The following is a 26,929-nucleotide window of genomic DNA, read 5'->3' on the forward strand; positions in this document are numbered from 1 at the left end:
ATGGTTCTCGTTTTCTAAGTGGACATAGATACAAAAAAATCCTGGGAGTGGTCCTAGATTCTAAATTATCATTTGAGAAACAGAGTCACTCTCTTAATGAAAAAGTTTTTCTCTGTTTAAGGAGATTATGAAGAATTAGGCAGTGTCTCGAGGGTTCACACTTCGAGTTGGTGGTGCAAGCATTTAATATGGAGTCCGCTGGATTTTTGTAATATGTTTTATGTTGAATGTAGCTATACACTTTTGAAAAACCTGCAGACTTTGCAAAATACATCAATTAGGCTGGTTTATTTTGTAGGAAAGTTTGACTGAGCAATACCATTCTTAAGGCCCACTGGCTACCCATCCAGGCTAGAATAAATTTTAAAGTTTGTATTACTGTTTTTAAGATATATTACATGGCCTAGCTCCTCAATATGGGCCTCTTTTACTAAATCGTGCTATAGATTCCAGTGCAGGAAATAAAAGGAAGCCCAAAGGAATTGAATAGGCGTCCTCTCATTTGCCATGCAGGAATCACTAGCGCAGCCTTGTAAGAGGACCTATATGCTCTCTCTCATAATCATTTCATCTTATGTAGTATCAAGAAACTAAGGGGCCCTTTTAAAAGGTGTGGTAGGCTCTATGTTAGTGCAGCACGTGCCAAAACAAGACTACCGCCGGGCTAGCATACTGCCTGGTGATAATTTTGGATTTGGCGCGAACCCATACCACTGGGACAAATTATTTTTATTTCCTACCATGCGAGGCGTTTCCAGCGTTAATCAGCATTTGCCATGCACCAACCAGTAACTACACGTGAGCCCTTATCGCTAGATCAACGGGTGACGTTAAGGGCTCAGGCCGTAAATAGACACGTACTGGTTTCAATTTTACCACAGGCCCTTTTCCCGGCCCATTGAAAAAAAAACATTTTCACCAGATGTGGCAAAACTGGCCCGGTGGGCACCAAAAACACGCACCCAAACTAACGCACTCCATGTTTTACCACAGCTTAGTAAAAGGACCTCTGAGAGATTGTCTGATATTAAAGTTACTCTCTGCTAAAGCTAAGTGGTTTATAAAGTCTTTTCAGTCTACTTTCTCCTTTGCAGGAGTCAAAATATGGAATCCATTACCATTGTTAGGCACCTTGATAACTATCTTCTGTTTCAGAAAGCCTTAAAAACATGGCTTTTCAAGAAATATTTTTATTAAGTTCATAGACCTGATTGGTTTATTTATAAACTACTATAGGATAATTTAAAGGAAAGATTTGAAAGACAAATATATTTGAGCATATGCTTTTCTGTTCTTGGAACAATGAACCATGAGCTTTACACCAACCAGTAGTAATGGTTCTCCAAAATGAAGGGATGAGATGTTAATCCATATAAGAAACACTACCAATTAGAGATGAGAAAGAACCCAGCCACACTCATAAAGGGGGGCTGGGCACAACCGGGCCAATGGCCATGTGAAAACAAGGGGGAGTAGAGATGGGAGGGGGAAGGGTGAGCTTAGGGAAAACGGAATAGTAAGGTAGGGAGGCAGAGGGTTAACAGGAAAAGGGGGAGGGGAGAAGGGCGGAGAGAAAGGTAAAGAAAAGAGGTGAAGAGAGCGAAGAGGGTATTTTGAAAAGTGGAAAGCAGGACGAGAAGGGGAAACAGGATGAAAACATCGCTGACCCACCCACCCAATCAACAGGTACTCAGTCGTCACAGACAGGCGTTAAATGGCAAGGTTCACACAATGACGACAGGGGTACACAGCAACATAACAGTGACAGTACTAACTGATGTGTTCATAACAGGGGCAGACAGACCTCTTTGAATGTTATAAGTGTAAGCAACAGTTGTGGCTGCATGTTGGCGGCCGGGTAAAAGAAAATGTGGACGTAGCATGTCTCCTGGCTTATGCGGCCAGGGGACCAGAATGCTGCTTTTGTAATTCTGGATGGGTATCCTTAAATGGGATGCACCAGGAATCAACGGGTGCTCGAATAAGGGCATGTGGAACACACAGGCTGCTCAGACGGCAACCTGTGGGTGCTACTAGACACGTGCGAGATGGGAGCTGTGTACCCGCATGATTAAAAATGTAATATTGTGCTGTAAGAAGAAATATCTTGTAATATGTTATAATGTGATTTGATTTGTAATATAAAGTTCCTGGCTGCGGCCAAATAAATCCAACTTTCTATAAGAGGGCTCTAGTGTGGTGTTTCAAGGGTGAAAATTTGGTTAGAACAAGTGCCGAGTGCCAGAGTTGAGCAGTTTTGCTAAAGAGACTAGGGAAAATGCATCTCTGCAGTCTTCACCTATCCTCATATTTCATTGCTTACCCAAGAAGGGCTGGAAGGAAATTTCCTTCAAGGTACTCAGACTGCTGAGAACACCCAAGCCACAAACGTAAGCACACAATGTAGTTCAGTAATCATTACAAGAGAAGTCATCTGAATTTTTATTTCATTAAATGTATCCCTCCCTTCTGATTCAGTGTTTGGACTGATTTACCTGATAATAGGTGCACAGAGCTGAATCTCTTCTCCAGCTTTCTCAGCAGCACAGCAAGGAAACACTCTGAGGACAATGAGGAAACATCCTGAGAGCTTTGATCATATACCACCACCTGCTGCTGCTCACAGTCAATCTCCACCTGAAAAACACCAACCAGCAACAGTGAACTCAGAACAGCTGGCCAGCACTATGGAACTCGCTTCCATTTTATTTAAGAGAAGAGGGTTCCAACAGTAATTTCACTTTCCATTTATTTTCCTTTAATGAAAAAAGAAAGATAACAGCAAAGACAAAACTGTCATGTGTCAATACAACAATAATCCAACCCTTTCAAAAGAATCATGAGAACAAAGGAGAAATTAGATCTTACCTGCTAATTTGCTTTCCTTTAGTCCCTCCAGACTGGTCCAGGAACTGATGGGTTATGCACTCCTTCCAGCAGGTGGAGACTGAGAACTCTGACTCTAGAGAGCCAATAAGAGCCCTGGCCAACTAGCCCTAGATTCAGCATACAAGTAACAAAGCAGGAGAAGAAAAAAGAAGAAATACACCCGTCTGTGCCCCTAGGTATCTAAGTAGCCGAACTATAATATGTATGATTATAAAGGCGAGACATTGACACCACTGTGCCGACCAGCCAAACGAAATTTAATAAAGTATATCTGTTAAACTTGCTTTTTTTTTTTTTTTTTGTAAAACCGCCAAAGAAAAAACAGCACAACCTGACAAGAACACGTTCTTCCTTACTATTTACAATGAAGCGAGTGGGGCCTGGACCAGTCCGGAGGGACAAAAGAAAAGCAAATTAGCAGGTAAGATCTAATTTCTCCTTCCTTAGCGTCCCTCCAGACCGGTCCAAGAACTGATGGGAAGTACCAGAGCAGTGCTTTCAAGGGAGGGACCCCAGCAATCCTGCCGTGAGAACCCTGGCCTCAAAAACTGCATCCTGATGACAGTGAACGTCCAGTCTGTAATGCTTTGAAAAGGAATGCAGGGAAGACCATGTTGCTGCCTTACAAATGTCCAAAGGTGGTACTAAAAAGTGCTTCGCCGAAGAGGCTGCTTGCCCCCTCGTAGAATGGGCCTTAATTCCTTCCGGAACCTGCTTGCCAGAGAGAAGGTAAGCGGACCCTATTGTTTCCTTGAGCCACCTCGATAAGGTTGGTTTAGAAGCCGCCAGCCTCTTATGAGAACCACCAACCAGGAGAAAAAGCTGGTCTGAACGCCTGAATTCCTCCATAACCTTTAGATAGTGTTTGAGGACCCTCTTGACATCAAGAGTCCAAAGCAGACGCTGGACGTCCAAACCTAAAGAAGAACCTAAGACTGGCAACACCACTGACTGAGAAACATGAAAATGGGAGACCACCTTAGGAAGGAAGGAAGGAAGGAAGGAAGGAAGGAACAGGACGCAACACCACAAGTTCATTAGAAAACTCCAAAAATGGTGACTTACAGGAAAGAGCCTGTAACTCCGACACACGTCTAGCTGAAGCAATGGCCACCAAAAACACTGTCTTTAGCGTCAAATCCTTCAAAGAACAAGATGACAAAGGCTCAAAAGGAGACCTGGTAAGTACCATATTAAGATCCCAAGAAGGAAAAATAGACCTAGATGGAGGTCTGAGGAGGCTAACCCCTCTCAAAAAAACGAGAAACATCTGGAAGGCTAACTAAGGACTTGCCGTGAATGCGCCCCCGAAAACATGACAAAGCCACGACCTGAACCTTTAGGGAAGCCAGAGTCAAACCTTTATGAAAACCATGCTGCAAAAATTCTAACAACTCCGGCAGAGAGACCCGCAAAAGAGAAATGTGGCAAACAGCGCACCACGCCTCAAAAATTCGTCAAGTCCTAATATAATTCAGAGACGTAAACCTTCGACAAGAACAAAGCATGGTAGAAATGACCTTCGTTACAATAGCCTCATTTTGTCAACTGCGCCTGTTCAAGAGTAAGACAAAACCGAGCCAGGTCTGGATGAAGAATCGGCCCCTGAACAAGAAGGCAGAGATCCTCCGGAAGATGGAGGGAAAGAGTGGCTCGAAGGCGCATGAGATCAGTGTACCATGGCCTGGATCACCAATCCCCCCGTGCGCCTTGATTCGCTGGATAAGCTGTCCCAGAAAAAGCCACAGAGGAAACGCATAGAGAAGACCCACTGGCCATGACTGCAGAAGGGCATCCACTCCGACCACTTGTGGATCTTTCCCATGACTGAAGAAGCAAACTACTTTGGCGTTGAGATGAGTGGCAAAGAGGTCCATGACTGGCAACCCCCACCGATCCACTATCGCTTGAAAGGACTTCGGCTTGAGAGCCCACTCTCCTGGGTCTAGAGTGACGACTGAGAAAATCTGCCTGAACATTTTCTATGCCTGCTATGTGAGAGACCAAGAGAGACCAGATGTGCTTCCAGAAGTCCCCCGGAAGCAGGCAGCAAGTAACAGAAGAGCAATCAGCCACCTGAGGCAGAGAAGAAGATGGCCGGACTTCCAAAGGGGTCAGCGCCGGCAAAATGGCCGCTGTTCCTGCCAAAACGGGAGAGGGCTCCAAGCTTGACTGCCTTGCTGACAGAGCCAGCTCTGCCTTAGGAGGAGCCTCAGCCGGGCCCGTTGGAGCTGCAGAAACCACTGGACAAGGCGGTTCCCACCCCACGATGCTGACATACGGAGCAATGGCGCAGCTTCTCAGACATAGCGCGGTCCCGCATCTACGCTCCGCTTTTTTTTTTAACGATCGGAGAAAGCGAAAGAGAGGAGTTTTCCCTTCAAACCTTAAAACTAAAGCTATTCTGCCGTTCGCATGCAAACCGAAGAAAACCATCCCCCCCCCCCCCCCCCCCCCGGCTGCTTCTCCTAAAGCTACAGAGCTCTCCCACTAGAGAGATGAGCTCTCCCCAGGCTAGAACTAAAGCAAGATAGCTAGAGGATCATAGGAGGGATAATGGGGGAGAGACCCGATTTTACCCCGGGTGTAACACCCCGAGGCTGACTGAAGTGTACACTGCACCCAGTCACTAGAAGCCAAACCCAGGGGGGCACAGAGGGAGTAAAGATAACCTTTTCCTAGTAAGAACTTGAAAATCATATATTTTAGAAGAAGCAAAGCTAGAAAAGGATAGGGAAAAAAAAAGGAGACTGAAGGGCTCACCTCCTTCCACCTGCTGGAGACTGAGAATACGGAATCTAAGGCTAGTTGGTCAGGGCTCTTATTGGCTCTCTCGAGTCAGAGTTCTCAGTCTCCACCAGCTGGAAGGAGTACATAACCCATCAGTTCCTGGAGCAGTCCGGAGGTACGCTAAAGAATGCTGAGATACAGCTCACTTATCTCCTACCCTATTTCCCCCCCACCCCCATAAAGAAACTCCCTTTCCCGGTTAAGGAGTGAGCAAGGAAGCGTCTGGACGCGAGGTTCACTGGACATACAAGTCCCAGATCTCATGGTATGTTAATAGATGTCCTGTACGCATTGCAGTTAACTTAGACATAAAATGAATGTAGTCCAACTTGCATAAAATCAACTAAAGGCCAGGAAGAGTAGGGCTCTTCCAGGCCCCCACTAAAACCAGTTTGCTGGCTACAAACACCTGTATGGCGAAGCGATGAATAGGCTTTTTTACTCCATGGGGTTTAAAGTGCAGAAGATAACAGTCCATCTTCATAGGAAAGTTAACTGTAGTTACACTGAAAATGAATTTCAAAACAGTAGCCCAAAACATCTGAGCTTGGGGACAAGACCACCAAATGTGAAACATATCTCCCTCCAGCCCACAAAGCTGACCCCAAGTGAAATAGCTTAGCTACCTTTTCCTCCCCCACTAGCTAGCGCTCGCTCCAAAAGAGTCTCGATCAAACTCAGATCACCCTTTGCCCTTTATACAATAAAGTCTCGAACTTGGTGGTATTGAAAGGAATTGGGGGGGGGGGGGGGGGGAGTCCATATTCCTTGCATAACATCATATGGGAGAATCCCCCCTTCCTCCCACACCTGGCCCAGTTCACAGAGGCCTAAACCCTCCCACAAGTGACAGCAAAGGTTCAGGGTGCCTGTGGAAAAATTGTGGTGCAAAGCAGATAAACATATATATTTATTTTTCTTACATTTGTACCCCAAGCTTTCCCACTCATGGCAGGCTCAAAGTATGAATGGCCTGGAAAACATTTACCCCGTATCTTGCTCCACATAGCAAGAGGCCATTGGAGCAGAGGTGGCGATCCTCGAACAATCTCCCCTGACAAATTTCTGCAAAATTTACAACGTAGGGTTTTCTCCTTCATCTGGAAGAAAACACCACCGCGGGTATGTAGAGAGGTGATGCATCACCCCATCCCTCCCTCTGTACGCAACTGATGCATCACCTTCTCTACATACCCGTGGTGGTCTTTTCTTCCAGATGAAGGAGAAAACCCTACGTTGTAAGTTTTGCAGAAATTTGTCAGGCAAAGAAATGGGCAGAGCAATGAATAAATATAGCATTTTAGGGAGGAGAATCATTTTGACTACATTGATACGCCCAAGCAGGAGATCATCAAGCCCTTCCATCGATCCACTTCTAAGAAAAGCTCACGCACCCTGGCAGGAAAATTAACCCCATATAGATCATCAAGACTACAAAAGAGACAAATCCCCAGGTAGCACATATGTCGTGACGCCCAACGAAAGGGGAAACAGGACCTTAACAAGGTCATCTGTTGGCTAGAAACGATTATATCTAGAGCCTCTGACTTATCAAGATTCATCTTAAAGCCCCAAATTGTGCCATGTTCTTGTAACATATCCAAAACCACTGGAAAAGAAATGGTCGGATCTACCAGAGTGAGAAGTATGTCATCCGTAAAAAGAAGAATCTGAGATTCAATGTCTCCATACCAAAGGCCTCTGATATCTGGATGTGCACGGATGTTGATGGATAGGGGTTCAATAGCCAGAGCAAAAAGTAGAGAAGGCATTGTCCTGATGCATACAATGAAATAAGGGGAAAGAACGAGAGCACTGGCCATTGACCCGGACAGAGGCACACGGTAAAGAATAGATAAGCTGGAGCCACTGAAAAAAAGGACCAGAAATACCAATTCTCTCTAGGACAGCAAAGAGGAACAACAAACTCACCCTATCGAACGCTTTCTCAGCATCAAGCGATAATAGACACAGAATAGTATTCATAGCTTGGGCTCTGTGTATTAGGTGAAGGGCTCACGAATGCTGTCAAATGTTTTGTCATCCGTGAACAAAACCAGCTTGGTCCTCATGAATCAAAGATGGAAGATAGTACTGTAGGCGGGAGGCCAAGATCTTAGTAAAAATCTTATAAATCAGCTCCCAAGAGAGAGATAAGCCTATAGGAACTACATAGTTTATTATTTATTTATTTATAGTACAATTCTACCCCACATTTTCCCACACATGCAGGCACAATGTGGCTTACATAGGAGAATTAAAAATGACAATACAATAAGAGAAAATGGTGAGAGACAAGAATAGGCAAGGAAGGGGAAGAGGGCATAACAGATGCAGGGGTAAGTAAGTGGGACTAATGATCGGTAAGAGAGTGGGGGGAGTAGTTGATGGTCTTTGCCTGGTTTGGGTATAACTGTTATGGTAGCTAAGTTCCAGGTCCCCAGTAATGGTTGACTTTCATCAAAACAGTTAAATACCCGTAAAAGCAACAGAGCTAGCAATTTGCCAAAAATCTTATAAAATTTATTAGTAAATCCATCATGACCTGGAGCTTTATTAGGAGCCAAGCCACAAAATTACTTGATGAATCCCATCAAGATCTATAGGCCAAGATAATGCCAACTTAGCCCCCTCTGTCAACCTATGTAAAACAACATTGTCAAGATATGTAGCAATGGAGTCTGCAGATGGGTAGATATCTGGAGTATAGAGCTTTTCATAATACTGCTGGAACATGGACTGCAACTGCACGGGATCAGAATGTATCTCACCTGTTTCATCTCTGCGATTAACAATATGCGCTAGATGGGCTTGTTGCTTAAGCTTATGGGCCAGGAGACTACTAGATTTATTACCAAACTCGAAATGAGATTGACGAGCTCACTGAAGTTGTTTAGAAAGTTCAGCTACTTGGAGATCATGTAGCTCTGTGCAAATTTTGTGTGTCTGATCTAAGAGGTGAGGTGATGGCTGGGAACCTTGCTGATGAAGCCGGTTTACCCACATCAGTCATTGCCTAAGGGCATCTTCCGCAAGCGATCGCTCCTTCTGCACATGAGCCTTCAGTGAAATAAGATGACAGCTTTCAGGCCATCTCAAGGATACCCGGTAAGACCTCCCCATTATCATTTAACTGTATATAGTCTTTCATCTGACGTGCGAGTTGGGAAATATTGGTCATGTTAGAAAGCAACATGTCATCCAACCGTCACTGTCATGAAGTTCACCCCACCCAGAGAAAATATAAATGGAACAATATCAGGGTGTGATCTTACCAGGTGTGCGATAATATTCAATGGCTCTGAACTCTGTGGGGAATTGAGGCATCTCCCAGTCAAAAGTCGATCCGAGAGAAGGAATTGTGGCCAGAGGAAAAATATGTGTAGTCATGCAAGCTAGGATTGGCCTGACGCCAAAGATCTATCAAATGCCCAATGCGCAAGAAACGCGTTGAGCCGTTCCCTATCACGCTGTGCATAGTGAACCCCATGTGCAGAATTATCTAGCTGTGGATTCTAAGTGAGATTAAAATCTCCTCCCACTAGCAAAAAGCCCTCGCCATGCGGCAGGAGTTGGTCCAAATGAGAAAAATGCTCCCTGCATTAGCGCCATAGACATCCACAAAGGTGTAAGTTTGACCCCCCCCCCCCCGAGTGAAAAGATCACTAATAAATAGCAACCCCCTTTATTTCTAATGACCTTCAAAATTTGCCATGGTTTAGAATCATTAAATGCAATTAGAACTCCTCGAGTTTTAGTATTATCACAATTATAATACTAAAATAAGTACCTGTATACAATATGTAAGCCGCATTAAGCCTGCCATGAGTGGGAAAGCGCGGGGTACAAATGTAACAAAAATAAATAAATAAAAAATTAGAACAAAGTACAGATTAGGGTATCTACAGTGATGATACAAATGCCCATGAGTAGGTTTTAGGTGCGTCTCCTGTACCAGGACGACATCCGCACGAAGGCGAAGCAGCTCTCGAAAAAGGAGCAGCCGCTTCATAGGAATATTCAACCCCTGGCATTCAGGAGCACCAGAGAAATATCAGACATCGAGGACACTACTGAAAAGAGAAAACCCCACACAGAAAAACCCCTCATCCAGCTCCCCTCCCCACCAGATCGCACAATCCTCCTCTTCCCACTCACAAACCAAATTCTTCCAAATCCCCCCTCCCCATGCTCCCCTTATTCCCCTCAATCTAAGACCCCCCCCATCCATATAAGGAGGAGTGTCAGCAGAGAAAGTATGGTTCGAGCCCCCACCTACTGCATAACTCACAGGGACAACAGATAATGAATAATAGGCTAAAAGCATATTAAGTGATCAAACTATGAAACCCCAGCAAAAAGCAAGGCGAGCAAAGGTGAAATCAAAATCTCCAAATAATGCACCTCAAATTGTCTATAGAGTTCAAAGCTCACGTCATAGTCATAGTCAAGCCTTTAGGCAATATACCATGTCCAAAAGGAGAAAAAAAGAAGAACAAAAAGCTCTGAAGAATAAATTAGGTGAGCTGGTTAGCCGATTGCTGATGCTGCAGATGTTTATGACCCTTTGCCACTCGCTGCCACTTAGGATGAGAAGCCAGGGTGTAAGCAGGCCTAGTGGGGCCTGAAGTGGGTCCTCCTCTGGGAGGACCTCACGAGCCTCTGATATCGATTTAACTTGATGCATATGTCCATCTTCATAAAAAACAAGAGCAAAAGGGTGTCTCCATCTGTAGCGAATGCCCAGTTCTCGAAGCTTCCTAGTGACAGGCTTCAAGTCAACCTAACATTTGAGTGTGGCCGCTGCTAGATCTTGGTAAATTTCCACAATATAAGAGTCCCATTGAAAATTCTGGGTTTGACACGCTGCTTTTAAAACTCGCTCTTTAAGCTTATAGTCCTGGAAACAGGCAATGATATCTTTAGAAAGATTTTTTTGCGCAGGGCCCAGCACTCTGTGAGATCTCTCCACTAGGATAGCACTAAGTTCAAGTGGGGACCCATTCGCAGTGAGCAGGGAGTTTACTAGTCATTGAACCACAGACTCGCAATCTTGATATGTGGGAGTTTCAGGGAGACCCCTAAAGCGTAGGTTGTTCCTATGGCTGCGGTTTTCCAAATCTTCTAGTTTGTCTAGCAATTGTTGTTGTCCAACGCGAAAATCCGCAACTTGCCATCAAGGGAGCCTAGTGTTTTTGAATGTTCATCAATGTGACTCTCTGCTTCCTCCAGCTGGTTGCCCAACTCACATATCTTGCCGCGAAGATCAGCGTTAAGTGTCACCAGATCAGATCGAACCACCTTTAAGTCTGACCAAATTTCTTGAAGCCAGTCTTTCAGTTCGGCAAAAAGTAATGCCGCGAGCTCCATAAGCTCATCTCCTGAAGTAAAGAGATCCCTAGGCGAAGAATCTCCAGAATGTTCCTGCTCATGCGGGGCCTCTGGTTCCTGGGTTAGCACGCTGTTATGATTGGGGTCAGAACCCCTCTCAAACTTACCTCTTTCCTGGGGGTCAGCTTCTTAGCTGGCTTCTGTTTCTTTTCTCTTTCCTTTCTGAGCTGGCTCTGTCTCTCTGTGCTGGCAGCTTCCAGCAGCATGGGGCTAATTGTCTCTTCACTGCAGCTGTGGGTGTAGTCTGAGTTGCTCTAACTCTCTTTGGGTGTACTGGCTTCAAGTGTTTCACGGTGTTGCACTGGTGTGGGTTGGGCCTCTCTGGGTCAGTGTGCTTTTGCCTAGGTCTAGGGAGTGTGACATCATCAGGGAGGGCCTTGATAAGGAAGTGGGTTCTTTCCTTCAGGGCCTTCGCAACGTTTGCTTCTGGCTACTTGCTTTAGGTCCAGGTTAGTTTAGTGCAGTGTGCACTTGTGACTTGTGTGTTTGACTTCCCTGTTTTTCCCTTTTGTTACAGTGAGTAGCACTGCTGTTAGTGCAGTGCTGGAACTTGGTGCTGGGAGCACCCTTGTTAGTAAGTGTTTAGGAAGCACCTTTTGTTGTTTGGGTATTTGGCTTTCCTGCTTGTTTTCTTGTGCTTTCCCCGCTTTTCCTCGTGACCTGTGTTTAGCTGCTGTAGCTGGGTGCTTAGGAAGCACCAGGGTGAGAACCCATGTTTAGCTGCTGCAGCTTGGTGCTTAGGAAGTACCAGTGTTAGGTCTGGCATTTGTCTTCCCTTCCTTTTCCCTTGTGGTTTCCCTGCACTTCTGTTAGTGTAGGGCGTAGGGGCACCCCTGTTAGTTTCTGTTAGGAGCACTGCTGTTAGTGGAGGGCTTAGGAGCTTTTCTGTTGGTGCTGGGCTTAGGAACACTTTTGGTCACTTTAGGAGTTAGGTGCACTTCAGTTACAGCTTGTTCTAGTCCTGGTCCCTGTGTCGTCCAGTAAGTCCTGCCGGCTACTCGAACCCATGAGCTCAACTCCCCGGGGGGCTTAGTAGCTAAGTGCAGGTGAAGCTGTGTGGACCAGTCCAGTGTGCTCCAGTCCAGTGTTCCAGTCCTGTGTCCTCCAGTCCGGGGGACCAGTCCAGTGTGCTCCAGTCCCGTGTGTTCCGGTCCGGTGCGCTCCAGTCCAGTGTGTTCCGGTCCAGTGTGTGTTCCAGTCCGGGGGACTGCAGTCCAGTGTTCCAGTCCTGTGTCCTCCAGTCCGGGGGATTCCAGTCCATGTGTTCCGGTTCGCTGGGCAGTGCCTGCAGTCCCTGCCGGTGTGCTTACCCAGTGTTGGTTGGTGGGTTTTGCCTGCTGCTGTCGCTCCTCGTCAGCAGCCCAAGGGCTCACGTTTGCTCCAGAGCCCAGCCCCGCGGGCTCTGAACCTGAGAACCTGACACACGCACTATGTCGCCGTCCCACCTGTGAAGGCACAACAGAAGAGCTCCACCTTCTCTGGTCGACAGCTCATCATCGAGTGAATCTGCAGTCACTGATCTACAATCTCCTGTTCCCCACAAGCAAAGATGATTCCAAGTGCCAGGGAATCGCTCAGTGTCACGTGAGTACGCGGGAGCTCAGCTCTTAAGCAGCCATACTACTTGGTGACATCACTTCCTCCCCCAGTTCCAGCAATAAATTTCAACAGATTTTTTTTTGAACAGGTGCACAGGCTATTTGGGTGAGGGTGGCAGATAGTAGATAGTCATAATTTGTGTCCTATTTATTCTTTTATTAAGGAGTCCTTTTACAAAGCTGCAATACAAAGTGGCCTGCGGTAGTGTGGGTGCATGACAATGCCACTACTATGGCCACTTGTTACCACAGCCAGAATTTCCATTATTTTAAATGGAAGTCATAAATGGTTGTGCACCAATAAAAATATTGGCATGTGGCAATTTACTGCCCAAGCCCTTAACACCATCTATTTAGAAGGCAGTAAGGGCTCACACACTAACCCAGCAGTAATCAGACAACATGCCCCTGCACTAAAAAATAGAAACATATTTTCTGACCTGGGAACCGCCACCATGCAGCAAACACAAAACTACCATAGGGTACCTGGACGCGCCCTGCGATAGCGCTGTTTTGCCATGCGGTAGCCCTACTGTAGCTTAGTAAAAGGGCCCCTATATTTGTTAAACATATTAAAAAATAAACAATTGATGTCTTATTTCTACTTCTATTAAACCATTTATATTTTATTCTTATTTTTATATTATTGATGTACAATATATTTTATAGTGCAATATATTTTATAATACTATTTTATTTTACATTGGTTGTAAACTGCTTTGGTATTTTTCTATCAAAAGCACTCAAGCAAACAATAATCTACTCTGATTTCATTGTTCAGCATCTCTTGTAACTTATAGCAATGATCTTATACAACCGAATACCATGAAGTGGCTTTATGTACACATAGACAAAAATAATTGGTTGGAGTAAATTATCTTCAACAATATAAAATATATATTTTATGTGCTCAGAAAATCCTAAAGTGCTCCGGGGTTATTGAAATGAGTGGGCAACTCCTTTTCAATCACTCAATACCTATGTTCGAAAAAGTATGGTTTGCCAAGTTCCAGTGATGTACTAAAGAAGTCTCTTCTATCTATCTGAGTATGGAGATTGCTATGATGCTCCTTTAGTGATCACTGGAACCTGGCAAAAACCATATTCTTTTCAATTAAAATTTACCGTTCTGGCAGTGATTCGGTTGGACTGTGGTGGTAATGTCTCTGTCTCATATTCTGTTACAAAGAGAACGTTTTATATAATTTTGGAATACAGTGGCCTCATATGGGCTAAATAAAGAAGTAGAATGGACTGAAATTTAAGCCTATAATGGTTCTGAAAGTGGAGTCTTCTATTCATTCATTTACTTAGTTCATGACAACTCTTTCATGATTGGTTCACCGATGTCATACCCTGTTAAGAAGAAGCTCAGTATCTTTTGACAGTTATATGGCAACAAGCTCCTGATATGATCTCCACCAGTATGTTCCTGTTCTTTGTTTTTGAAAGTATTTAGGAATATGCAATAATTTGATGAAATTGTTTGTTGATCTGAATGAATACTGTTAATTTAAAAAAAACAACAACCTGAAGAAGCAAGATTTGAAGCGTGGATCCATGTGGGGGTTATGATGGAGTGAATTTGCTTGATATTTCACATATTGGGATTATAAGAGCAACAATTGAGGCTCCTACCATCACATGATACAAAAACTGCACTGCCAAGGGTTCTAAGATTAGTACTGAATTCTATCTGCAATCTTTGGACTAGGATAGAGCATGTGTGTGCAATGATTGAAAAAGGAGTCGCCCACTCATTGCAATAATACTAGACATTTTGGGATTTTCTGAACACACAAAATATATACAGTGGGGGAAATAAGTATTTGATCCCTTGCTGATTTTGTAAGTTTGCCCACTGACAAAGACATGAGCAGCCCATAATTGAAGGGTAGGTTATTGGTAACAGTGAGAGATAGCACATCACAAATTAAATCCGGAAAATCACATTGTGGAAAGTATATGAATTTATTTGCATTCTGCAGAGGGAAATAAGTATTTAATCCCTCTGGCAAACAAGACCTAATACTTGGTGGCAAAACCCTTGTTGGCAAGCACAGCGGTCAGACGTCTTCTGTAGTTGATGATGAGGTTTGCACACATGTCAGGAGGAATTTTGGTCCACTTCTCTTTGCAGATCATCTCTAAATCATTAAGAGTTCTGGGCTGTCGCTTGGCAACTCGCAGCTTCAGCTCCCTCCATAAGTTTTCAATGGGATTAAGGTCTGGTGACTGGCTAGGCCACTCCATGACCCTAATGTGCTTCTTCCTGAGCCACTCCTTTGTTGCCTTGGCTGTATGTTTTGGGTCATTGTCGTGCTGGAAGACCCAGCCACGACCCATTTTTAAGGCCCTGGCGGAGGGAAGGAGGTTGTCACTCAGAATTGTACGGTACATGGCCCCATCCATTCTCCCATTGATGCGGTGAAGTAGTCCTGTGCCCTTAGCAGAGAAACACCCCCCAAAACATAACATTTCCACCTCCATGCTTGACAGTGGGGACGGTGTTCTTTGGGTCATAGGCAGCATTTCTCTTCCTCCAAACACGGCGAGTTGAGTTCATGCCAAAGAGCTCAATTTTTGTCTCATCTGACCACAGCACCTTCTCCCAATCACTCTCGGCATCATCCAGGTGTTCACTGGCAAACTTCAGACGGGCCGTCACATGTGCCTTCCGGAGCAGGGGACCTTGCGGGCACTGCAGGATTGCAATCCGTTATGTCGTAATGTGTTACCAATGGTTTTCGTGGTGACAGTGGTCCCAGCTGCCTTGAGATCATTGACAAGTTCCCCCCTTGTAGTTGTAGGCTGATTTCTAACCTTCCTCATGATCAAGGATACCCCACGAGGTGAGATTTTGCGTGGAGCCCCAGATCTTTCTCGATTGACAGTCATTTTGTACTTCTTCCATTTTCTTACTATGGCACCAACAGTTGTCTCCTTCTCGCCCAGCGTCTTACTGATGGTTTTGTAGCCCATTCCAGCCTTGTGCAGGTGTATGATCTTGTCCCTGACATCCTTAGACAGCTCCTTGCTCTTGGCCATTTTGTAGAGGTTAGAGTCTGACTGATTCACTGAGTCTGTGGACAGGTGTCTTTCATACAGGTGACCATTGCCGACAGCTGTCTGTCATGCAGGTAACGAGTTGATTTGGAGCATCTACCTGGTCTGTAGGGGCCAGATCTCTTACTGGTTGGTGGGGGATCAAATACTTATTTCCCTCTGCAGAATGCAAATAAATTCATATACTTTCCACAATGTGATTTTCCGGATTTAATTTGTGATGTGCTATCTCTCACTGTTACCAATAACCTACCCTTCAATTATGGGCTGCTCATGTCTTTGTCAGTGGGCAAACTTACAAAATCAGCAAGGGATCAAATACTTATTTCCCCCACTGTATTTTATATTGTTGAAAATAATTTACCCCAACCAGTTGTTTTTGTGATTGTAGACCCTGTGTTTGGGTATATATATAAAAAACATACCCCCAACAATACTCCCATACATGTAGAGGTACAAACAAACATGCAGACAGCTGTCATCAATCCATTGTTTTACTGGAAACAAAACGAAAAAAATATACTTATCTACAAGTTTGGAAATTTCAGTAAAACACACTATGGATTTCTATTATTACTGCAACACAATGTAGCCACTACCAAAATAATGTGAAAAGATTAATTTCAGATGCTTTGTAGTAGATCCCGTAGGTATCATACAAGATGTTTTTCACAAATCACTGAGGTACATCATTCATCTTGCCTTGTAGACAAATAAATAAACTGAATATATTGCAGGGTAGTGGTTCCCCAGCTTTTTTTAGCTGGGACCTAAGGACCTAGTATTATCACAGGACATCACATAAAGGGCTCCTTTTACAAAGCCACACTAGTGATTCAGGTGTGGCAATACGACAAAGCCCACAGGAATTGAATGGGCTTCATTGCATTTGCCATGCTGGAATCGCTACTGTGACTTTCTAAAAGGAGCCAAAAATAAAATTCTAAAATCAAAACCTGGCAAGCTGCATAGATAGAATGTTGTAAACGTAAAGCTGTAAGTTGGCTCCTTTCTTGTTATCCCACTGTGAATTTTGATTTTTGTGTCAAAGTAATCACAATGCTCCTGCTTTCTCGTGACTCATTTTCATGGCACATAGATTGGAAACCTTTGTAATACAGCATTTGGGATAGCAACCTAAATAATGTCACAAGTCCATGTACTACCTAGAGAGGCACCAGGATCTCTAACTGGAAATTTTTAGAAGCAGATTACATGAACATCTGAAGTGAAGGGGAAAATAGATCTTTTCTGAGGAACCTGGTGGACTGCCTAGAATTCCTATATTAGCTATCATGTTAGTAATAATATCACACATACTTGTATGAGCCAAATTCCACTCCTTGTGATTTGCTATTCCCTTGCAAACATAGCTACTCCCACATCTTTAAGATAAGAAAAGTACAAATGACTCACAAGTAATATTTCTATTTGATATGGGATGTGTCCTATCTACTATATAGACTTCTGAAATACAGTAACTATGTGGGGAAATTAGGTCTTACCTGCTAATTTGCGTTCCTTTAGTCCCTACGGACTGACCCAGAAAATGACTGATGGGTTGTACATACCTAACAGCAGGTGCAGCCTGAGAATTCTGACTCTCACGAGAGCCAATAAGATCCCTGCTCAGCCTCAGCCAAACTCAGAATTATCATAACAAAGCCAAAGTGGGAGAAATTAGAATCACAAGCATCTGTGCAGCCGGCAAACCCTCAACAGACACTAATGAAAATGCCACACAATGAGTCATGCTCTATTTTTTTTTTCTTAATGAAGAACAGACCAAACTACGAACGAACCAAACAGTTGTCCAAGAAAACCACGCAAAACCAGATCAAAACAATATCAGAGAAATACACTAAACACAGCAGAGGGAGGGGTCTGGGCTGGTCCAGAGGGACTAAAGGAAAGCAAACTAAAAGGTAAGATCTAATTTCTTCTTCCTTAGTATTCCTCTGGACCGGCTCAGAAAGTGACTGATGGGAAGTAACAGAACAGTGCACTCGAGGGAGGGACCCAACCAGCCTTGCCATAAGAACCCTTTCACCAAAAACAGCATCCTGCTGTACCTGCACATCCACCCTGTAATGACAGGAAAAGGAATACAAAGATGACCAAATTGCTGCCTTACAGATCTCCAATGGAGGGGACCAGAGAACGCTCAGTCCATGAAGAGATTTGACCCCTCGTAAAATGTGCTCGCATGCCCTCTGGAACGGATTTTTCTGAAAGAAGGTAAGCAGAACCAATCGCTTCTTTAATCCATCGCACAATGGTAACTTTCAAAGATGCCAGTTCTTTGCGATAGCAGCCGAGGACAAAAGATGGTCCAAGCGCCGGAATTCCTCTGTCCTTATCAAAACACTGTTGAGAACCCTCCTAATGTCCAGCTTTCACAGACAATGCTGCTCCTCCAAGCCAGAAGATGACCCCAAAACATGTAAAACCATGGATTGATTCAAGTGAAAAGCCGACAGGACTTTAGGCAGGAAGGAAGCCACAGGGCGAAGCACCACTCACTCTCTTGAAAATTCCAAAAAAGGCAGTCTAAAAGAAAGAACTTGCAACTCTGACACATGTATCGTCGATGCTAAAGCCACCAAAAACACAGCCTTCTGAGTCAGATCGTTAAAGGAACAAGTCATCAGACGCTCAAACAGAGGACAAATGAGCACCAAGAGAACCAAATTGAGATCCCAAGCACGAAACACATCATGTCAGAGGCTGAAGACAATTGACCCCCATGGAGAAAATGCACTACATCTGGATGCCAACAACTTACCTTTAACCCAACCTTGAAAGCAAGCCACCAAAGCTGCAACCTTAAGGGACATGAGGGCCAAGTTTTTTGTCAAATTTATACCGTAAAAGCTCAAAGACATGTGCCACCGAAGCATAAGAACGCAAGAGTAGCCATACTGGGTCAGATCAATGGTCCATCAAGCCCAGTATCCTATTTTCAATAGTGGCTAAACCAGGTCACAAGTACCCAGCAGAAACCCAATCAGCAGCAACACCTTATGCTACCAATCCCGGGTCAAGGAGTGCTTCCCATGTCTGTCTCAATAGCAGACTATGGACTTTTCCTCTAGGAATATATTCAAACCTTTTTAAAACCCAGATATGCTAACTGCTGTTACTACATCTTCCGGCAAAGAGTTCCAAAGCTTTATTCATTGAGTGAAAAAATATTTCCTCCTATTTGTTTTAAAAGTATTTCCATGTAACTTCCTCGAGTGTCCCCTATTCTTTGTACTTTTGGAATGAGTAAAAAAAAAAATCAATATATTTCTACTCGTTCTACACCACTCAGGATTTAGTACACCTCAACCATATCTCCAGTCATCCGTCTCTTTTCAAGCTGAAGAGCCCTAACCTCTTTAGCCTTTCCTCATACGAGAGGAGTTCCATCCCCTTTATCATTTTGGTCGCCCTTCTTTGAACCTTTTATAATTCTGCTACTTCTTTTTTGAGATACGGCAACCAGAACTGAAAGCAATAGTCAAGGTGCGGTTGCACCATAGAGCAAGACAAAGGCATTATAGTATTTTCGGTCTTATTCACCATCCCTTTCCTAATAATTCCTAGAATCCTGTTTGATTTTTTGGCCGCTGCCGCACACTGACCAGAAGATTTCAGCATATTATCTACAATGACACCCAGATCTTTTTCTTGAGTGCTGACCCCCCAAGGTGGACCCTAACATCTGGTAACTATGACTCGGATTATTGTATCCACTGTGCATCACCTTGAATTTGTCTACATTAAATTTCATCTGCCATTTGTATGCCCAGCTTTCCAATTTCCTAAGGTCTTCTTGCAATACTTTACAATCCGCACATGTTTTAACAACCTTGAATAGTTTTGTATCATCTGCAAATTTAATCACCTTGCTCATCATTCCGATTTCCATATCATGTATAAATACATTAAATAGTACCGGTGCTGGTCCCAATACAGATCTCTGTGGCACTCCATTTTTCACCTTCCTCCATTGACAGAAATGACCATTTAACACTACCCTGTGTTTTCTGTCCAATAACCAATTCATAATCCACACCAGAACCTTGCCTCCTATCCCATGACTCTTTAATTTTCTCAGGAGTCTCTCATGAGGAACTTTAACAAGGGCGCTATACTACGATCCGCACACAAGGCGTCAAAAATCCTCCAAATTTAAGCCAGCAAGGTAGACCAACGACGAGAGCGGGGAATCGAGACATATTACTTTTGCTGAGTAGCCTCTCTTTCTCAGCCGAGCCCTCTCAAGAGCCAAACCTTAAGACAAAATTGAGCCAGATCTGGAACAGCTACAGGGCCCTGAGTTAGAAGCCTCAGAGCCGAGCCTACTACCATACTCGTCAGATCGGCGTACCACGGTCAATGGAGCCAATCTGGAGCCAATAAGATCACCAGGCCCACGTGGGCCTCGATTCTCTGGATGACGCGACCCAGCAGCAGCCAGGGAGGAAAGACGTAAAGGAGACCCGATGGCCAAGGCTGAATGAGAGCATCAATACCCTCTGAGTCGTGATACTTTCTGCGACTTAAGAACCATGGCATCTTGGCATTGAGACATGTTGCCATAAGATCCATCACCAGAACACCCCAGTGACTGACAATGCTGTAGTAAGCTTCGGGACTAAGAGACCATTTTCCTGGGTCTATCATCTGACGACTAAGGAAATCTACCTGGACATTCAACGTCCCTGCTACACATGAGACACTGAAAGTTCCGAGAGATGACTCTCCGCCCAGCTCATGAGAAGAGCCATCTCCTCCTCCAACTGGTTACTCCTCGCATTGTCGGACAGAATCGCACTTGGTCCCTGATGAGATGCAGAAATGCAGCAAGCGCCAACAAGCATGCTTCCTTCTGAGACCAAAGGCCCTGCACCAGCTGACCCCAACAGAGCACTCCCCAGCCTCTGAGGCTGGTATCAGTTGTCACCACAGTCCACTGGAATCCTGAGGAGGATTCCAAGTGAACTCCCTTGGAAAGGTTGGCCATCTGAAGTCACCAATGGAGACTCCTGCACTCCAGTGCCCTGAGCGGCAATTTGACTCCCAAATAATCTGGCTAAGGAGATCAACAGGACAGAAGAGAGTGCTGAAGAGGATGCATATGCACAACTTCTATGGATGCTGCCATGGATTCTAAGACCTGGCGGTAATCTCTTGCACTTGGAACTGATCTCCAAAGAAGTCCTCGTACCTCCTCCTGCAGCTTGAGAATCCAGCCTTCTGGAAAAAAACATCCAACCCTGAAGAGTGTCAAACGACTCCCCCCAGATAGTCAAGAGTCTGCGACGGCTCCAAGCAGCTCTTGAAGAGGTTTATCACCTACCCCAGGGATTCCAGAAAATCAATCATCTGACTTGTGACCTGGAAACTCTCCAGATATAAACTTCACTCTGATCAACCACCATAACCTTGGTGGAAGTCCAAGGAGCCATCGTCAGTCCAAAAGACAGTGCACGGAACTGATAATCCTTGCCTAAAACAGCAAAGTGAAGAAACTTCTGGTGCATCTGACAGATAAGAATGTGAAGATAGGCCTCCATCAAGTAGAGTGGTCAAGAATTCGCCAGAGCGAACTGCCACCATGACGGAACAAAGAGTTTCCATAAGAACACCAGACACCTTAAGAGCCCGATTTACACCTTTAAAATCCAAGATGGGTCAGAAGGTGCTCTCCTTTTTTGGCATGACAAAATAAATGGAATAGCGAACTATTCCAATTTCCGACGAAGGTACCGGACAAACCGCTTGAAGACAGAGAAGCCTGCCTAGAGTGTCCCTGATCAGTCTTGCCTTGATTTGAGAATGACAGGGAAATTCCACAAAGGTGTAAGCAGTTCCCATGCAAGCTACAAGGCTTACCCATCGCAAATGACTTTCAGCACCCACCAATCGGTGATAATCTGGGCCTACCTTCATTAAAACCCTCAACCGAGCCCCCACAGGGATTAGAGGATGAGCCCAAACACCTTAAGGAAGGGCGACTGAAACTGGGAGGAGAATCCACCCTCCCTGCCTCCTTGCTAATAACCATGAAAGGGCTGGGAAGCCAATCTCCCTGATCTGAAGCATCGAACATCACGCCCACTGCCCCTACTGGATAAAAAAATGGAACCTGCTGACAGAAGACTATCTTCCAGAAGCTGCAGCACCTTAGATTCACCAAGAGGGGCATTTTCGATATGATGTCTAAGTCCAACTTTGGCCATTTTCGGAAAAAAAAAAAAAAAAAGTCTTATCTTTTTTTCGAAAGTACTGTGGACGTTTTGTGATTTGGACTTTTTTTTGGTCCATTTTCAGAAAAAAAAAAGTTCAAGTGGAAAACGCACAAAATCAAGTATTGGGATGTAGGAGGAGACAGCATTTTTAGTAGACTGGTCTCCCTGACATCCCTGGACAGCAATAGGGCACACCCTAGGGGGCACTGAAGTGGACTTCATAAACTACTCCCATGTACACATCTCACCATTGCTCCCTTACCTTGTGTGCTGAGCCCCCCAAAACTCTCCCAAAACCCACTATACCCAACTGTACACCACTACCATAGCCCTTACAGGTGAAGGGGGCACCTATATGTGGGTACAGTAGGTTTCTGGTGAGTTTTGGATGGCTCACAGCAGGGGCGTAGCCAGATGGGCACTTTTGGGTGGGCCTAAGCCTAAGGTGGATGGGCATGGAATTCGACCCCCCAATGGCCCCCCTCTGGTTTGCTCCTCTCCCCACCCCTCCTTGCCCACAAACCTCAAATATTAAATACTTGAGCTGGCGGGGATACCCAAACTCTGCCAGCTGAAGATTTCCTCCTCCTCCTCGAGCAGCTCACACCACTTGCCTCAAACTGACGCTGCTGCCGACAGGCCGTGCATGCTCAGCGCTTTTACATGTGTGAAAACTGAGGATGTGCAGAAGGGCTGGTCTCAGCGTCAGCTCAAGGAAAGTGCTGCTGGCTGCCCAAGAAGAGAAAATCTTCAGCTGCCAAGGTTTGGGGATCCCAACCAGCCACAGCAAGAGTGTCACAATTTTGGATGGGCCTGAGTCCAAGGTGGGTGGGCCCTGGCCCACCCAGGCCCACCTGTGGCTACGCCACTGGCTCACAGTTTCCTCCACAAGTGTAACAGGTAGGGGGAGGAGGTTGGGTGCACTGCAGTGCACTGCACCCATCACTACACTACTCCAGGGACCTGCATGCTGTTCTAATGGACCTGAGTATAACATCTGAAGCTGGCATAGAGGTTGGTAAGTAATGCTTTTCATCACATTTTTGGGGGGTGGGAGGGGGTTAGTGACCAATGGGGGGAATAAGGGGAGGTCATTCCTGATTCCCTCCAGTGATCATCTGGTTATTTAGGGCATCTTTTTGTGCCTTATTTGTAATAAAAACAGGTCTAGCTCAAAACGTCTAAGTTTTAGCTCTGGACGGTTTTGTTTTGTTCTATTATGGCTGAAAAACATCTCTAAGTCTTAGGAACACCCAAAGTCCATCCTGAACACGCCCCTGGCACTCCCCCTTGAAATATGGACACACTTCTGGTGAACTTCAGAGAAAAAAAGTCTAAAAATAGGTTTCAAAAATACTGATTTGGACGTTTTTGTGAGAAAAACGTCCAAATGCAGACTTGTGTCACTTTTTGGACGTTTTTCTCTTTTGAAAATGAGCCTGCTTGACTCTTCTCAATTTGTCCAACTCCTCGCCAAACAACAAGGTGCCCCTAAATGGACTTAGAGACAGCATCCGCTGACCAGTCTCGAAGCCAAAGAGATTGTGGGGCAGCCATCCCCAAAGCCATAGACTTTGCAGAAGCCCAAAGCAAATCATACAGTGTATTCACAAGGAAGGTGGACCCCATCTCAATCTTGGTGACCTCTCCGTCCACCAGGGCCAAGTCATTACTAGTCCTATCCAAGACTCTCTCCGACCACCTAAAACATGCCCTGGCCACCAAACTGCCACAACTGCCAAGGCAGAGAGGTCAAAGCTATTCTTCAAGAGTCTCCATATGGCAGGCTGAGGATCTCGAAGAGCCATGCCGCCATTTACTGGCACTGAATTCCTTTTAGTAACATCAGAAACTACAGCATCCACAACTGGAGGATTCAACAATGCTCTGTCTTGATCCGGGACCGGATACAGATGAACCACAGACCTAGTCAACCGAAAAGGGGCATCCGGCACCTCCCACTGGGCTTGAACAATATCCCTAATGTCTTGGTGCATAGGGAAAGATCTACCAGATATGCGAAAGCCCCTTACCAGGGGATCCACCTTAGGCACTTCAGCCACCATTGTTCCTCTTCAAAATTCAAGGTAGAAGACACAAAAGAAATCAGCTCCTGCAAATCCTCCTTTTGTGTAATACCCTCACCACAAAGCAGCTCATCCAGAGGAAGGAACTCCCCCTGAGCACCTTAGAGAGCAGCCTCTCCCTCAAGATCTTCTACAACATCCTCCAAACCAAGTTCTGGGTCCAAAAAATCCATGGAGCCATCCTCCTCAACGTCCCAGGAGATCCTAGGATGCTTTAAAGTGGAAGAAACCCCCCCTCCCCCAGAAGGCCCCGGACAGTCTGCAGTAAGGGGTTTAGCCTGTTTCAAGAGAAAAGCCTGAACCCCCCTCCAGGAAGCCCACCTTGCACATTCCCCAGATTGGAAGCAGCACCAGAAATTTGCAGCGAGGGCTGCTCTCCTGCTGGTGCAGTGTGCCGATCCAAAATGGCAGCAGTTCTCACTGAAATGGAAACTGCAGGCCTGGAGGGAGAGGGATCTGACAATGAAGCTGCTGGTGCTGAAACCACTGCCGAGGCTCTGCTGAATCCGCCAGCAGCAAAACGCTCAACAACTCTGCAGCAGTACAAATTTTACATACCCCTGCCGGTGTCAGACCCCAGTGCTGACAGACAGAATAGCATCACAGCTTCTCAGCCATGGTAGCGGGAACATGCCCCACCTGCACTACCCAGCAGGAAGACAGCTACATGCAATGTGCCAAAGAAATAAAATTCCAGCACTGCCCAAAAAACAAGAGAAGCCCTGCTTTGCTCGTTCTCTCTTCAATTAACTTTTTGTTTTCAAAGCTATGAGGGAAAATAGATAAGGTGCAGAGCCTAATGTTGCTGTTTCCCCATGGCACTCTCACATCCTTCCCTCGAAGGAGTCGAGGTTCCACAAATTCCATTCCAGCAAGAGGCCCCAAGGGACATGAAAAGGAAAAAAACAGGCAATTGGGGGGGTGGGAGGGCCTCGGACCCCCAAATGTGGCACCTCCCGAGCCTCAGGCTCTGTCGAACAATCGGGGATGTCCAGTGCACAGATGCCACGGACCAAAAAAGATTAAATAAAAAGAATAAAGGAACAGAAAGGAGAAATTAGATCTTACCTGCTAATTTGCTTTCCTTTAGTCCCTCCGGACCGGACCAGGATTGGACTGTTGGGTTGTGCCCGCCTACCAGCAGGTGGAGACTGAGAAAAACTCTGACTCTAGAGAGCCAATAGGAGCCCTGGCCATGTGACCTTAGCCTCAGTATTTGAATAACAAAGCAGGAAAGAAAGAAAGAACTTCTGTGCCGTATGGAATCCTAGCAACCACAAATTCCTCGGCAAAACCGAGTACTAGAGCTCGCCAGCAACTCTCACCAGAGAAGTGGTATGGCCCATTTGTATTAGAGCTCGCCAGCAACTCTCACCAGAGAAGTGGCATGGCCCATTCATATTAGAGCTCACCAGCAACTCTCACCAGAGAAATAGTATGACTCAAGGTTTTATATATATTCCATCAACTGAGCTCACCAGCAACTCTCAACAGAGAAGTGGTATAACATATTCAAGGCTTTATATATATTCCAGCAACTGAGCTCACCAGCAACTCTCACCAGAGAAGTGGTATGACCCATTAAGGTTTTATATATATTCCAGCAACTGATCTCACCAGCAACTGTCACCAGAGAAGTGGTATGACCCATTAAGGTTTTGTATATATTCCAGCAACCGAGCTCACCAGCAACCACCAGAGAAGTGGTATGGACCACGCAAAGTCATTTTTATATATATATATATATATATATATATATATATATATATATATATATATATATATATATATATACAGTATCATCTGTTCTTTGTTTTTTTTTTTAAACATTCCACTTCCAAACTTAATAAAAGAATCTAAAGAGTTGATAGAACATGGGAGGGGCCTGGTCCGGTCCGGAGGGACTAAAGGAAAGCAAATTAGCAGGCAAGATCTAATTTCTCCTTCCTTAGCGTCCCTCCGGACCGGACCAGGATTGGACTGTTGGGAAGTACCAAAGCAGTAATCTTACGGGAGGGACAGACATTGAGAATGCGGTAGAGTCCCTGAAAACACCCAAACTAGGATGAATACGAAGCCAAAAGCTTGACGATCCAAGAACCGCCAATAAACTAAATAGAATGACTACAAAGCAAAAAAGCTGAAAAGTTCAAGCGACGCTGAACATTGTCCCCTACCAAGTGGCCGCTATATAATGTCCCCTACCGCACTATCAGTGCAGCGCAAAGGACAGAGAGACTCGAGAAAAAAAAACGACTGAAAGAAAGATGGCAAAGGTAGAAGCAGAGCCGCCTGGAAACAAAAAACTGCAATGAATCTACCTCAGCTGAGAAAGTGGAAACGAGATCCTGAAGTACAATACTCCAGATATCGTAGACTATTGCTGACCTAGCAACAGATTGGAAGTATGTAAAGCCTGTCAGTGAGAAAGTACCTGATCACTAGAAGCTAAATAGGTAAAAACAAGAATGCAGTTAAATACTATGCAGAAGAAGAAGGTACCTAAATCCCTGCTGCAAACTAGACTGAAGGTCCAAATAAACTGACAGCCGCTGCAGTTACCCAACATGAAGAAAACATATCTCAGAGCGCAATTCAAATGAGAGAGAAAGAATCATCTGTAGCTGTTGCCTCTGTAAGCAGATCACCTGAGACTCTTGTCGTAGACCCCAATTAGTGAAAACGGGAATAAATCAACAGTAGACACTTGTTAGTACCTTTCATCTGTTAGATACATATAGAAGTCCATAAAACACTACACAGTTCCAGGAATAACATGTATAGAATGTTTGTACGTTTAGGAATCTAGCCAGGTGCTCATGGTCTGGATTGGCTGTGGACCGAAAGGTGGGCTCGATAGGACCTT

At 45.0% G+C, this 26,929-nt stretch overlaps 1 protein-coding gene across 3 annotated transcripts in view; it reads right to left on the bottom strand.

The window, feature by feature from the left end:
* Positions 1-26,929, bottom strand: part of DUSP16 (dual specificity phosphatase 16) — a 198,628-nt gene that overhangs the window by 64,188 nt on the left and 107,511 nt on the right. For all 3 annotated transcript variants that reach the window (XM_030214783.1, XM_030214784.1, XM_030214785.1), the window contains one exon: positions 2,496-2,637. In XM_030214783.1, the coding sequence (XP_030070643.1) occupies positions 2,496-2,637 (142 nt within the window). The remainder of the gene's footprint in view (positions 1-2,495; positions 2,638-26,929) is intronic.

Source organism: Microcaecilia unicolor, chromosome 9, assembly GCF_901765095.1.
Source record: "Microcaecilia unicolor chromosome 9, aMicUni1.1, whole genome shotgun sequence".
In the NCBI taxonomy this organism is placed as follows: domain Eukaryota; kingdom Metazoa; phylum Chordata; class Amphibia; order Gymnophiona; family Siphonopidae; genus Microcaecilia; species Microcaecilia unicolor.